Source organism: Myxocyprinus asiaticus, chromosome 19, assembly GCF_019703515.2.
Source record: "Myxocyprinus asiaticus isolate MX2 ecotype Aquarium Trade chromosome 19, UBuf_Myxa_2, whole genome shotgun sequence".
Taxonomy (NCBI): domain Eukaryota; kingdom Metazoa; phylum Chordata; class Actinopteri; order Cypriniformes; family Catostomidae; genus Myxocyprinus; species Myxocyprinus asiaticus.
The window spans coordinates 25,664,298-25,679,549 of record NC_059362.1 but is presented as its reverse complement, the minus strand read 5'-3'; the positions used below and the strand labels follow the sequence as shown (position 1 = coordinate 25,679,549).

General features: G+C 37.5%; 1 protein-coding gene across 2 annotated transcripts in view; it reads left to right on the top strand.

Moving 5' to 3' along the window:
* Nucleotides 1–14,521, top strand: part of LOC127410237 (capping protein inhibiting regulator of actin dynamics-like) — a 36,619-nt gene extending 22,098 nt beyond the window's left edge. For both annotated transcript variants that reach the window (XM_051645394.1, XM_051645395.1), the window contains exons 2-9: nucleotides 4,298–4,463; nucleotides 4,790–4,919; nucleotides 5,137–5,298; nucleotides 7,462–7,668; nucleotides 7,768–10,087; nucleotides 10,253–10,443; nucleotides 10,602–10,761; nucleotides 12,604–14,521. In XM_051645394.1, coding sequence (XP_051501354.1) covers nucleotides 4,878–4,919; nucleotides 5,137–5,298; nucleotides 7,462–7,668; nucleotides 7,768–10,087; nucleotides 10,253–10,443; nucleotides 10,602–10,761; nucleotides 12,604–12,764 — 3,243 coding nt within the window. In that variant the 5' untranslated portion in view covers nucleotides 4,298–4,463; nucleotides 4,790–4,877 and the 3' untranslated portion in view covers nucleotides 12,765–14,521. The remainder of the gene's footprint in view (nucleotides 1–4,297; nucleotides 4,464–4,789; nucleotides 4,920–5,136; nucleotides 5,299–7,461; nucleotides 7,669–7,767; nucleotides 10,088–10,252; nucleotides 10,444–10,601; nucleotides 10,762–12,603) is intronic.
* The last annotated feature ends 731 nt before the right edge of the window (nucleotides 14,522–15,252 follow it).

The following is a 15,252-nucleotide window of genomic DNA, read 5'->3' as shown; positions in this document are numbered from 1 at the left end:
TTTCACGACTGGACTTGTTGCACAGGTGGCATCCTATCACAGTACCACGCTGGAATTCACTGAGCTCCTGAGAGCGCCCCATTCTTTCACAAATGTTTGTAGAAGCAGTCTGCATGCCTAGGTGCTTCATTTTATACACCTGTGGCCATGGAAGTGATTGGAACACCTGAATTCAATTATTTGGATGGGTGAGCGAATACTTTTGGCAATATAGTGTATATATATATATATATATATATATATATATATATTTATATATTATTGAAATACACTCACTTAGCACTTTATTAGGAACAACTGTACACCTAATTATTAATGTGATTATCTAATCAGTCAGTCGTGTGGCAGTAGTGCAATGCATTAAATCATTCAGATATTATTCAGGAGCTTCAGTTAATGTTCACAACAACCATCAGAATGGGGAAAAAATTAGATCTCTGTGATTTCAAAAGTGGCATAATAGTTGGTACCAGATGGGCTGGTTTGAGTATTTCTGTAACTGCTGAACTCCTGGGATTTTCACACACAACAGTCTCTAGAGTTTACTCAGAATGGTGCCAAAAACAAAAAACATCCATTGAGCAGCAGTTCTGCAGATGGAAACGCCTTGTTGATGAGAGAGATCAACAGAGAATGGCCAGACTGGTTCGAGCTGACAGAAAGGCTACAGTAACTTGGATAAACACGTTGAACCTTGAGATGGATGAGCTACAACAGCAGAAGACCATGTCGGCACTTTATAAGGACCATAGTGTTCCTAATAAAGTGCTCAGTGAGTGTATTTCCCCACATTTTTCTGAGCAAATTATCTTCTGTTTACCCCTTATCTGGGCAAGTCCTGCCCATTCCCTTTAGTGTTACACAGTTCCTTACATTTTTAATCAAGAACTAGAACAAAGTTCAATACTTTGAACCAAAGAGCAACAAAAAAACAGAAGTAAAAATAAACTACCCCTCAAGAAATGCTTGCCACAAGTCCCCCAATATCCTGTTTCCATTTTGTGCTAATGTTTGAGTTATATACTCAATCAAATCATTCCACCTGTATGTAAATTTTTTTGACTGTATTTTTATATATCAAAGAATAGGCGGGCCTATCAATCACAAAATAACGTCGCACTTTCCATGACTGAATCAATCCCCAGTGGATAAGATAAAGTCCCGCCCTACATTTTTTTCATAGAATAACTTGATTCACATGGAAATCTGTCAAATTATGGAAGCAAAATGTGTTGTGAATGTTATTTCACAGTGAATGTCATACCAGCTCACAAAGCAGAAAACTAGGGCTGTCAATCGATTAGAATTTTACATGAATTATTAATTAATCGCAATAATCGCATATATAAATATTTGCTGAAAAAGACCCCCAAATAACAATAATTAAATATATGATTAAATAATTATATTTAAATAATTATAAATATAATTATAAAATATATTAAAGTAATCCATTGATTAGACAATACAAAAAGTGGCTTTTGAAGGCAATTATATAATTGAACATAAGCCTATCATTGGCCTAGGATGCACAGCAATGGGTTTTGCAATTAAATTTGTCAATTTGTCCCAGATTAAATGTATATTACATGCTTTTCAAATTACACTTCATTATACACAAGCGTCAAATGGATGCTTTTGGAGCATCTCACTTTGGTAGCGTCACGTCATAAACCTTTTTTAGGTCGCTGTGTCAAGTTAAACATAGTTTAAAACTTAGAGAAACACATCTCGAGATCCTTGCATTTGTAGCGCCATATTAGATTTTTGACGGGAATGAAAATGAGCCTGTGAGGTTTAGACTTATTGTCTCTTCAATGACATGCACTTTATAAAGCTAGCAAAAAGCTCCTAGATCAAATCTAATTTTCCACAACTTGTTGTCTGGAGTTTTTTAGTCTGCTGAAATTTCTTGGAAAGATATTTTTTCATTGTTTCGTCCTCAGAACGATCCAAAAACACGTTAAACAACTGTTCAACCCATGTACGTCTGTCTCATACAGCCTCGTTGCCATTCCCATCAAAAGATGGCACTGCTGTGAATAAGTTCTACACAGCTGGAGTTTCGCTTACTACCCCCTGCTGAAAACAGGTGGTACTTTAAGCTTAAATTGATTCGATGGTAGGAATATTCCCTATTACGGTCCAGGGACACAATTAACTGCATAATTTTTTACTGCATTATTTTTTAAATAATCTCACTGAATCAACGCATTAAATATAGCTCTAAAAATAACTTAAAGAATAAACAACAGTACATCGACATAAACAGACACCAATAGCAGGTACCATGTCTACTTTCTTTGTCATTCTGCCATTGTGTTTCGAGAAGCATCACACTTGCTGTGTAACTCAACACTACTTTCCACTTTTAGCCTGTAACAGATCCATGTTGATCTCTCACTAAATTTATCCACTCTATGGTGTAGAGTGACCCTCTCACCCCAGCCATTTCACCAGGAGCTACCACAGAGAGAAAGACATTCACACAAATTCATGAGCTTTGGGTATACACACAAACACATTGTTAGACACAGAAAATACAGTCTGGGGATGTTTTGCTCTGGGTTAGTGAAGTAATCACTTTTTTACCTTCTGAAATACCAAGAAAAGACTTGCATACTGTCATGGAAACAGACAGAAATTCGCATATTCACATTAAAGGTGGGAATCATCAAGGACCTGGTGATACGAATTTATATCGATATCAGGGTTGCAATATGATAATATTGTGATTCAATACTGATATATTGTTTTTTTTTACTCATTTCTAATTCATCTTCATTGGACTTTGGAGCTTTGCACAGCAAGGGCTGATATTCCTGCGTTTCTTTATTGTAGAGCAATAAGTAATGCAGAGCACTGACATGACAGTAATGGTAATAAAAAATGATGAGGGAATATCACATGAAAACAAGCTGTACGAAGGATCTGCAAGAACATTCCTTACAAAACAAGCATGACATTCTTTTAGCTCATTCTGAGTTTGGATTTAGGTTGAACAAATATAACTGATTATTCATTGACATAATGCTGCAGTACATTTTTTCCTCAGTAGTGGTCAATCTCTTTTTTCCTCAAAGAAAATTACTTTAAAAATGTAATTAAAATATCTATTCCTGGCATTAGCATATCGATACAATATTGTGAGGTAAACTAAACAGTATCCCCCAATTCACGTATACAATATATCAGAGAAGATTAATGAATTGAAAAATGAATTATGGTAGCCGATTATCAAAAAGAAAGTTACCGCCTTGAACCATACCCTTAGTTATGGTACTCACCTTATTGGAATTATTTGCTGTATATTTAATGAGTACTGTACAGTCATCCATAAGCCATGCTTTTTCCAGTTACTCTTATCTCAATGGTGTTTATGATTCATAATAACTTTCTGGCCTCAGGAAATGCAGCCTCACCACGGCACACAATACAAACCAAAGGTCCCTTGTCTTATCATTCTTTAATGCTGTTACATGGGAACCATCTCACCATGTGATTCAGTCATGTCGGATAAACTTTGCAGCTGCAAATTTTAATCGGTATGTTGATATATATTTTGTACATGGTTTTGGGTTGTTTTCTTAGAATTAAAAACTTTTTAGACATTGGGTTTTAATTGGTTGTCATGATACTCATGAATATTTTGTACGATGCAGAAACTATTATACTATATCGAATACTTGCACATATTGTTTGTTGTGTTGTAATCTGTTGTTTGTAATTTGATGGTTGTAAATGTATTGTACATTGATTGTAAAGTGACCTTGAGCTTTTGAAAAGTCGCTATATAAATAGAATGTTTGACAATTCAAACTTATTTATAATACAGTTTATTGTGTAAAGCCTCTGTGACTATTCTCAAACTGAAACGGATTAGTTGCCATGCAGTCTCTACTTTATATTACACATGATTGCTTTTATATAAAAGTGTTTATCTAGCATTTGGCTTGTAATTGTCTCTTGGCTTTCTCTTTGTTCTGCCTATTTAAAATTGTGCTTCTTAGGGTCTTGTGGTCATCTGGTCACCACAGGTGTTAGTCGAGACAAGGGCTTTCACCTGATATAACTTAATTCCATAGCCTCTTATCTGTTTTGATCATCTGTCTTTCATTTACATTTGCATTGAAATACACATTCAAATTCCTGCAAAAATATCCACAGGAATTTTTGTACATACAGTAAAACATACGTATTTAAATATAATCATAATAAGTTTAGCACTAGCTTCTTTGACTACTTAATAACTATTTATCACCTTTCTTTCCCCCCTCTTGACCCCACTTTTTACCAGAGCGGCGACGGCAGGGCAAATTCCAGCCATTCCGACGTCTATTTGGGAAGAAGAAAAGGAGGGAAGCAGAACGGTTTGAGGGATCTGAACTTAAACCTAGCCATTCCATAAATGATGTTTGCAATGGGGTGGTCTCGGTTATTGAAGAGAATGATCAGTGTCTAAGGTAAAAAAAAAATCTTTTTTTATTTGCAGTTTACTGGTCTGTTGCAAGTAAATATGAGGCTTAGCAAAATAGTATTACTTTTTTTAAGTAGCATGAGCAATTTGTAACATGTATATTTATCCTTCATGGTTAAGTATCCTGAAACTTTCTGACCACTGGATTTAATATTTATGGGATTATGTGTTCTCTTGAAATAAGGGGACAAAGCTCCCAAAATCAATCATACATTGTGTCAATAGTAAAAGGTGGAGCATAGAGTTGTTTAATTGATGGATTGTGTATTAAAAACAGTAACAGAAAGAGCATACTTATACCTGTGTTCACAGGGAGCAGAACACCCTAGGGTCTCGAGCTTTTTCACACGAGAGTGTATTTATACCTGAGGACTCAGAGAAGGCGTATCCAGGGCAGACAATGTCCCAGGAGAACGTTTCAGACAAAGTCAAGAACATTCAGGTGAGACTGTGTACAAACACATTATAATAATATGACATTAGCGTAAGACTGATTACCAATAATGCCCGAGTAAAAATAATTTATGAATATGATAAAACAATAAAGCAACGTTTAAGGTCGGTATCTTTATGTGTGGGCTAATAAAGGTTTTGCCTTATTCGAATAACAGTAAGGCCAAAAACATGGTTTACTTTTGTTTCTATGCTTTTGTTGATAGAGGCAAATTGGACATAATATCAAGTTTGGTCAGAGACCCACTTCACTTAGGAAGAGTGAGGGAGATGAAGGTAGCTCAGAAGAGGAAGAGGTACCACAAAGTCCACTGAAGGTTCTTGCTCAGGTGGAGAGTGAGCCACAGCAAGCTGAAGCCATGGAAAAGGTAAATTAATCCCCAAAATATTAACTATACTTCATTGGATGCACCAATATGGAATTTGATGATCATTTATTTATTTATGATCTTTTAACCTGGAACTGCTAGCTAATTGACTAAAAGCTACTGGTATAAAAATAGGTATCATTTAAAAGCTTGGAATCTGGATTTGATAATCTGACCAACTCTTAACTGCTGCTATTTAAGGTTTGGCGAGTGTAACTAGAACCAGAAATGTGCCTATAATACAGATGTATGCTGATCTGAATGTGAAATAAATGACATGCTTAAATAATAAATGATAAAAATATATAAATGAATACACTTACATAAATTGTATGGTGCCATTTATATGGGTAATCTTGATGAATCTCTCCCCCAATAGCACCCAAGCCCTAACAGAGAGAAAATAAAGAACTTCTAACAGATTTAATGTATTATACCAAAATAAGGCGATAAACATCATGTAACGAACATTAAACAACAACGCACAATCTCAAACCCTAATCTCTGTATAAGTGGTGTAATATTTATGCCAACAGCCAGACTGTGTGTGCAACGGTGGTTTGTGTGTGTGATGTTCACTACCGGTCAAAAGTTTTGAAACACTTGACTGAAATGTTTCTCATGATCTTAAAACTCTTTTGATCTGAAGGTGTATGCTTAAATGTTTGAAATTAGATTTGTAGACAAACATATAATTGTGCCACCATATTAATTTATTTCATTATAAAACTCAAATTTAATTTAAAAAATAACATTTTTGAAATTGATGACTTGGACCAAATAATAAAGAAAAGCAGCCAATAAGTGCCCAACATAGATGGGAACTCCTTCATTATTGTTTAAAAAGCATCCCAGGGTGATACCTCAAGAAGTTGGTTGAGAAAATGTCAAGAGTACATTTCTGCAAATTCTAGGCGAAGGGTGACTACTTTGAAGATGCTAAAATATAACACAATTTTGATTTATTTTGGATTTTGTTTAGTCACAACATAATTCCCATAGTTCCATTTATGTTATTCCATAGTTTTGATAGTTTTTAAAGAATGAGTAAGTGTTTCAAAACTTTTGACCGGTAGTGTATGTGCACACATTTTGCACACCTGCATCTCATTTACAGACGCTTATTATAGTGCTCTTCTGTGACAGTTCCACTGTTTAACTTATGAAATGTGATTAGAATAATCATAACGGGAATAGGTAAAAACATAATACAGATCAAATAGTCATGAGTCATAACGTTAAAAATGTCTCAACTTGTAAAATACAAGCACATTAGTTTATATTCACGAACTAGTGTCTTTAGCCATCTCACCTCACTCCGTGAAGATTAATTCAAGATCTATGCGCCATGTTTCATAGTTGTTTGGTCTTGTTTTAATTGTGATTTTTAATCGCGATCTTTGCTGTAAGTAACGATACGCTATTTTTCATATCCTGTTTATGTTTCATGAAGTAATAGGCGAAAAATATTGCCCCCAAATACATACATAATTTTTTTTGTAGCGTTTTCATTTATTGCTTCATTAAACAAACAGAATATGGGAAAAGGCATGTATTTACTTATGGCTGATGATCCTGATTAAAACCAGTCCCAAAACTACAGTATGTAACAAGGTGCAGAGATGTTGAAATAATCACAGCCTGGGTCTCACTGTCAGACACACTGTGTGTGCGCATATGCACTGCTGCTTAAGGCTGCCCGAGTGCCTACCTGAAGGAAAGAAGCTGCAGGCAGTCAGATATTCTTAGCTGCAAGCAAATAAATCGTAACAAATTATCAGTGAAAATATCTGCGGTAATTCCACTATCTGCGCGGTAATAATATTTAGATTTTCCCCCGTTATCAGCCAATAATATATCATCGGCCAACATATCGCGCATCCCTAATTCTTCACATATAGTCACAATGTCTTATGTCAGTTTCAGTTTAAATACAAGCTTAGACCATCTATGTGATTTTTTGAACAGTCATCTGTGGAAAATCAGTCAGTTTAAGTTGAATGTTCTGTTTTACAGAATAATGTGGTAGTATAAGTTTTCCTCACTTGCAGAAATTATAATATACTGTTAGACTATCAATACACCGATTCCATAGACTTATAACCTTTATCAAAGCTTGCTTTCCCATTGACTTCATTTTGTGTGTTTTTGCTTTATAATTAGGCTGTTAGCCATGATTTGGTCCAGCACAGAACTCCAGTCAAATCCCCACGCACTAAGCGCCCACCTCCACCTGGTACAATTGAGTCCATCAATCTAGATGCTGTTCCTCAGTCTGTCCCACGCTTGGACAACACTGCTGCCAAACACAAACTGTCTGTCAAGCCGAAGAACCAGAGGGTGTCTCGCAAACACAGAAGGTTCACACAGGTAAATGGCAAGGTGATCTTCACACAGGGAACAGTGTTTATTTGGATATCTTTGACATTTGAAGATATGTTAAAGAAAACAACTCTTATTATATTTCAGGATTTTCACAAATTGGATCTCTCTGAAATGCAAGAGGAAACAGAAACACAAAAACATGAAGTATTTGATTTGTCAAACGAGGACTACAACATTATGCATAGGATCAAAGAAGATTATGAGCCCACTGAGAAATCCATTAGAAAGCAACTTCATGAGGAGGAGCAAGCACGGCTTGAGCTTCAAAGAATGGAACAAGAAGAGAGAAAGAGGGAAGAACAATGGAGGAGATTTGAGGAGCAAAGGCTAGAAGAAGAGAAACGGCGCAGACAGGAAGAAGAACAAAGGCAAAAGGAGGAAGAGGAGAGGAAGCAACGAGAGGAAGAGGAGAGAAGAGCAAGGGAAGAGGAACAGAGGAGGAAAGAAGAGGAAGAGCTGAGATTAAGACAGGAGGAGGAGAGAAAGAAGCAACAGGAGGAGGAAAGAAGAGCAGAAGAGGAGAGAAGACGGAGAGAATTTGAGGCAGAGCATTTTCTTCTGGAAGAGGAAAGAAAAAGGGAGCAGGAGGAGACAAGGAGAAAGGAAGAGGCAGAAAAATGTAAGATTCAGGAGTTAAAGGGGAAACGACAGAATGAGGAAGAGCATTGGCTTTGTGAGGAAGAAATTCGCCATCAAGAGGAGGAGGCTGAGAGAAAAAGACAAGAAGAAAAAAAGTGGAAGGAGGATAGAAAGAGGCAACAGCAAGAAGAGAAAGCAGCTGAGGAGCAGGCTAGAGCCACTGACCTAGAATGGATAAGAAAGGCAGAGGAACTGCGATGGAGAGAGATGGAGGAGAGACAGAGACCCTTCACTTTCAAGGTGTCCTCAGGTGAGAAGCAGATACTCTTTCAAAAGGTCAACCTCACCCCTGTTACTCCAGCAACTGGCCAACAGATTGAAACAACAGCTGAAACCAGGGAGGGAGCTAAAGGCCTTTCACCAGGATGTGCTGATTCACCTACTCTGTCTTCATCTCTTTATGTCCCTCATACTGCTATTCTTGTGACAGGAGCCCAGCTTTGTGGAACTGCAGTCAATCTTGATCAGATCAAGGATACAGCATGCATGTCCCTTCTTGGTCTTTCTGAAGACAAAAAAGCTATGGGCACTCCACCAACCAAGAGCAAAACATCCACAGAACTTAAATCTGGAAAAACCAAATCCTTATTTGAGTCTTCCGTATCTGCAGACCAATCCAATGCTGAAGTACTAGCGGAATGGGCAAGTATCCGATCTAAAATTTTTAAAGGTGCTGAAGATGGAAAATACGATGTGTATCCAGATCAGAGTCGCAAGCAATCCAAGAGCAGACCAATAAGTGAGGATATACATACAGTGCCATTCTCTCACACTAACCTCAGAAAAACCTTGTCAGTCAGTGCTAAGTTTTCCATTACCCCAGCAAGAAAGAAATTTGCTGATTCTAACAGGAACTCAGAGATTTTCAGTCAGGAAGAAAGAGAGGGTGAGAAAACAGAATTGGCACCTCTAGAAACTCATTCTGTCCAAAAGGTAGAGTTGCCCTCTATAGGTACCAAGAGCAGGGGAAGTAAGGTTGTCCGTATTGCAGATAGTGCTGAAGAATGCAAGTTTGCCAAAGACCTCCCTTCCTTTCTTGTTCCTAATCCGCCACATGGATCCCCCAAATCACAGAGATCTGAGACTGGGTCCCCAAGTTACACAGAATCAGAAGACTCAGACACAAAGAATGAAGGGGATCAGAAGGATCTGAGTGGTAATGAGAGACCCTCACCTTTTGGAATCAAGCTGAGAAGAACCAACTATTCTCTTTGCTTTCATAATGAACAGTCTGCAGAGAAGAGGAAGAAAAGGTACAGTGCAGGTGACAGCTTTGAAGGGGTCCCAGTGCCCCTTACCTCCATTGACCAAAACTCTGACATTTCTACATCCTCTGAAAAGTCAAGCCCATCTTCTCCCCAGCAAGAGACTGCTGGACACCAACCCCCTGCAGCACCTAGTAAAGAATCGCGAATCAAGTTTGTCAGAAGTTCTCTCTCTTCAGCACACACTGAAGGTGACAACTTTGTCCCCAAGCCTCCACTTTGCCAAAAACCATCTACCTCCCCCAAACCATCTGAAGGTGCCACACCTCCACACTCTCCTCTCCTGAAACCTGGCAGAAGGACTTCAGGGGACAAGGAAACAGGGGAACTAGAACAGGTAGCTACTGAGCAGAGCAGTGACTGTAAGGAAGAAACTTCAGCATCTGTACCATCCCAGAGAAAAGGAGAGGATGAGCAAAAAGAGAAGAAGTCATTTTTTCCATCCATCAGCATCCCATGGAGAGAAAAAACAGATCGCAGAACAGAACTCCTTAAAAGAGGTCTGAGATACTCAAGCACTGTAGACCTATACCCACAGGATCTTTGCATTATTGAGATTAATACTATCCTGGTAAAGAGTACTAGAAAAGATTAGGAGACAGATGGCTCTAAAACTGATTCTAGCCCTTCTTGCCCAGATTTTTAAATTTCTTTCTACTTCACAGAAAAACCCTCTCTGCAGACCAGACACTCCCTGGACAGCTCACGGACACACGAGAAAGAGGCAGGACCACTGTGGATCACTCTGGCACTACAGAAACAGAAAGGATTCAGGGAACAGCTGCAGAACCGGGAGGAGAGGAAGAGCCAGAGAGAGGCTAAGCTGGCTGAGAAACAGGCTAGAGACAGAGAAAGCGTATGTAAAATATTATAAATACGGCCACACAAGCTACAATAGCAACTAGCTACACAGTTGGTGCTGTACTCAATGTGGTTAAATTAAGCTAGAGTTAAAATAACCCTTATGTTTTAGTAGCAATTGGGAAAAACATAGGTGTTGTTTGTCTCTGAAAGGTTGGAATGGACAGTCCTACAGAAGATAAAGGCATTGGAAGTTCAATTCCCCCCAAGCCTCAAACAGCAGATGAGATTAAGAGACCAGACACACTCCTGGCCCGCTTTGAACGACGTGAGAACTTGAAGAAAGCCATTACCTTGCCCAGCTCAGTCACAGGTGAAAATCTATTTGATTGTGTTTCCCTTATGCAGCCGTCTACTGGGGTTGTTAAAACATTGACGTAAGGGTCATGAAACACTAACCTACATTTTCTGAGATGTTAACAGGTATGTGTGTTGCACATGATAGAAGACAATGGTAGCATTCATTAATTAAAATTTTAGCAGAAAGTGGTTGATTTAGGAATTTTTGGCTCTATTTTCAATGTCACAGGATGTGACCAATAACCGATACCATCTGACATATGAATGTCATTACGTAAACATTCAGCACACAAATTAAAATCACATTATGTCCTAGTGAGATTAACCACAAATGCTGTGATTTAATGAAATAAATATATAGTTTGCATGTGTGGCACGCTTCAATTGTGAGTGCTTGTGAATGTGTGGAGACAGTGTTGTGCTGACCGGCTGCACATACCTTTTTAAAGCTCCTCCTTGACTCATACAGGGAAAACACCATTATGAGCATGGCGCGCTCTGTTTGTAGCAGATGACAGTGAACAGAGTGCAAATTCATATTGTAGCATGAGGCATATACAGAGTACATAATACTTATTTAATTAAATTGCAGCCTTTTGCGGTTTAATAATCACTTTGAGTCATGTAGCGACCTGCTTTTCCAGATTGAAAAGCTACAGTCATCACACAGAAACACTTCAAAATAAAAGCTCTGTCAAAATAAAAGCTCAATTTAAATGAAAAAAGTATGACAGAAGTATATCACTACTGTAAAGTTATGTAATATTCACTTTATTACTACTACTACTGATAATAAGAAATCAATATTAATTGTAATATATTTAAGCAATATCTCACATCTGTGGTGCTCTGTTATACAGCACTTTATTTGACAAATTATAACTCAAATCCTGTGTTTTGGATTGTGCTGTGAGATTTTGTTTATAAGCATTTAATGTGATAAAAAATAATACATTATGTTTAAAAATAATTTTTATATTTTCATTTGATTAAAGTTTTAATGAATTCATTCATTATTTAAACACCATTTTAATGATAAAATGAAAATAAACAGTTGATATGAAGTTCAGAAAAAATAAAACAAAAATACAGGTATCGGACTCGGTATCGACGAGTTCCAAAAATGAAGTATCGGTACTCGTACTCGTTCTTAAAAAAATGGTATCGGGAGATCCCTATCATTAATTATTCATCATGTGGCATTCTCATAAGACGAGCACTTTTTAAGTCTTAAGCACTTACTGTAAGTGAGTAAGTTGATCCCAGGCCGGGAGTGTTCAAGACCGCATGGCTTCTAAAAAGTTATTTAAAATTTTAAAAGCATTCACATATCTTCAATACAGAGTACCATGGATTGGCATTTATGTGCACATTAAATTACAGATATAAAATGACCAATGTGTTTCTGTGTAATGAATTGTGAGCTTAAAAAACTTGTTGAAGCTTTACAAAAAAAAGTGTATAATTTATTTGTGCATTTTGTTAGTTGTGAGAATTTTTGTTGCTGTTAACTGCTATGAAATAAAGCTGAGTGACTGGATCTGACAGTTGTGTTCTCTCCCCCTTCTCCCCTCCACTCCACTGCTGACCAATCACACTCTCCCTGGCATTTTTTTGAATCTGCTATGAGAACTCAACTGTGCATAAACAAGGGGTTTCATGACCCTTTAAGGGTCTTCCCATTCATGTTCTGATGCTTTTACAACAAAGACATTCAACCCCCCTAAAATATAGAAAAGAACATGCTCTCAATAAATGCTATACGTAATAAATAACTCTAGTGACTAACAATGACAAATGCTTTAAACAGCAATTTGGTGAATCACAACCATGTTGATTTTGTTTATTTTGACAGTTGAAATAACAGACTCTGCACCCTCTCCGCCAGCAACGAAGGATGTGACAAAGCGCTTCCCTCCTGGTGACACTACCCAGGTTTCCACTGAGCCTGCCTGGCTCGCCCTAGCCAAGCGTAAGGCCAAAGCCTGGAGCGACTGCCCACAGATCATCAAGTGATCCAAACTTTTGACCCAGCGTTAAAGGCAAATAAGTATCATCCCCTTCATCCACATCAGTTAGACAACACTGCACCCCAACTCACCTCTGGCTCTGAACAGCAACAACTTTACACGTCCCTATTTTACTTTTGCCCTGAACATTCTACAAGTTACAAGCAACCAGGCATTTTCTAATAATTGGTATTTAAGAATTAAAAATGTATTGCCATAATGACAAAACATTGTGCCTATAGAACTGTACTATTAAGAATTTAGAATTCTATTTAGAATTCTGTCCGATGATGGATTAGATAACCAATGATGAAATGTATTACCTTCTCCAGAAGCCAACACTTGTTTCTTCTGGTTCTCAATCAGTACAAACGATTTTTGCAATAATCTACATCAACAGTATATTTAATCATTTTCAGTCGCAGCTAATCAAACACCTAAAATCTTTGTCAAGGAGAACTGCCCTTCTAACCTTAACAGTCGTCACAGTTAAATGATCTTATTCAGTGTATATACACAACGCATGACAAACTGTTGATCCTAGAGTTGTTCAAAATTCAATACACTGTAACACATTTTAAATAAGACAAGACACAATGTTGTTGCTTTGTGACAATTCTGGGAAGTAATTCAAGGGCTAATAATAACAGATGGTGAATCCTAAACAAATTTCTCTCACTCCAACAAGCATGTAAAACAGAGAAACAGTTTTGTATTTTTACTGGTACGGTTTCTCATGTATTCACTCAAATGTGTTGGCACCACTAGTCCTTGATGATGGACAGATATGGTCTTTTTTTCTTATTATATTTGATATCTTGGCAAAGTACAAAGATCTTCACTGTGTCCGTGACAACTGTGAGTACTGTCCTTTAACTATTGCTAAAAATCATCATTAATATGATATGTCAGCACTGTTTACTCGTAATTAACTAACTCTGAATTTTTCCTTAACGACATTTTCATTACAGCATAGTATATATGCCCTTGAGCCGTGTTGTCAATTGATGAAAAATCTACTTCTTGCAGTGTCTATAGCCACCTGTCTCCTTAGATTTGGTTGCCTAGGATGACAAACTGCTTGCTTGCTGTAACATAAACAATGCTATACTGGTGTTACGTGTGCTAGCATCTCTTTTACCGCTACTTAGCAAAACCTGCAACATGGCTAAGTGATGGGAGATCACTGTTTCAAATGAAACATCCCAAGGGGAGTCAGAACAAGAGGTCTAGCCAATGAGAGGGTCCTTTAGAAAAAAGGGAGCATTTCCAATGAGTGAATGGACTATTAACGGACATCATCTCTATGTCCTTGAACAAGGCAGCTAACCCCAGGTTGCTTCAAGCGGACTGTCGCTGTAGGCGAAGCTGTACATGAAGGTGAACTGTAAGTCACTCTGGATAAAAAGTGTCTGCTAAATGATGGACATTACTAAATGGAAGCCTTGATCTCTCAGCAGAGCCACTGACCCCACTATATAATGTAATGTTGTGTGTATGTAATGTATGTAGGTATGTATGTATGTATAGAGGTGAAATGAAATGGACTGTATTCCTTTGGAGATCTCCTTAACAGCAGTCGCGTCACTTTGTTTTTACATTGGTCATGTGCAATAGTGTAGCATAAACAGTGTTGTATGTGACATGAAACAAAAATGGTTTGTTGATAATTGCACTTTTTGTTCTACTTTAGAAATATCCATTATGGAAAAAGTGACGCAAATGTTATGAAATATGTAGAGAAAATTAAAGGAAGATGTTTGAACTCTGTGATCTGAAATTCCTGTTTTGTTTGCACAAAACAAGCATAAACATTAGTGCTAAAAAAACATTTGTGCCACCTGTAATTCCACACTGTCCCATCTGTAGAGCACACAGCAACTAGTGCTCTAAAATCCCATGGAGTGCCATTAAACACAAATGGAGAAGAGAAAACCTTGCCTGTGGTCTGGAACTTCCATAGTAACGATCCATTAACAGCATTTAAATAGTAAACATGGCCGTCACGTGACCCACATGTGACCATCTGATTGGGTGATGATGACATTGATATGTTGCTGCTAGATGTTTTAGACAGCAGTTGATGATTGTTCGGAGATGCCAAGCATTTTTACACTTAAAAATGTAAAAATGTCATTGCATTGTTAACAAAATATCAAACCAGGTGGCATCTTCAAACAAATGGTGTTTTTCTCAGAACAAACTTTTCTTAACTGTTTTGCTGACTTTTAACCAACTGGTGTGAAGGTAATTTTTAGTGGATTAGGGTGAGAGTTAGGTTAGGGTTATGAAGTCAGTTCCCCTTAAATTCACACAGGTGTCCTAGCAAAGTAAATACCGGTTCATCACATTAAATGTGTTCAATAATTTAGTAATTTGACGGTCCGTCATCAATTATTTCGAACTTAACTTGGCATCATATATTAAAATAGGGATATATGATTTCCTTTTAGGCTTTAAAAACTTGGAAAATATTGCACAGGGATAGAATGGCA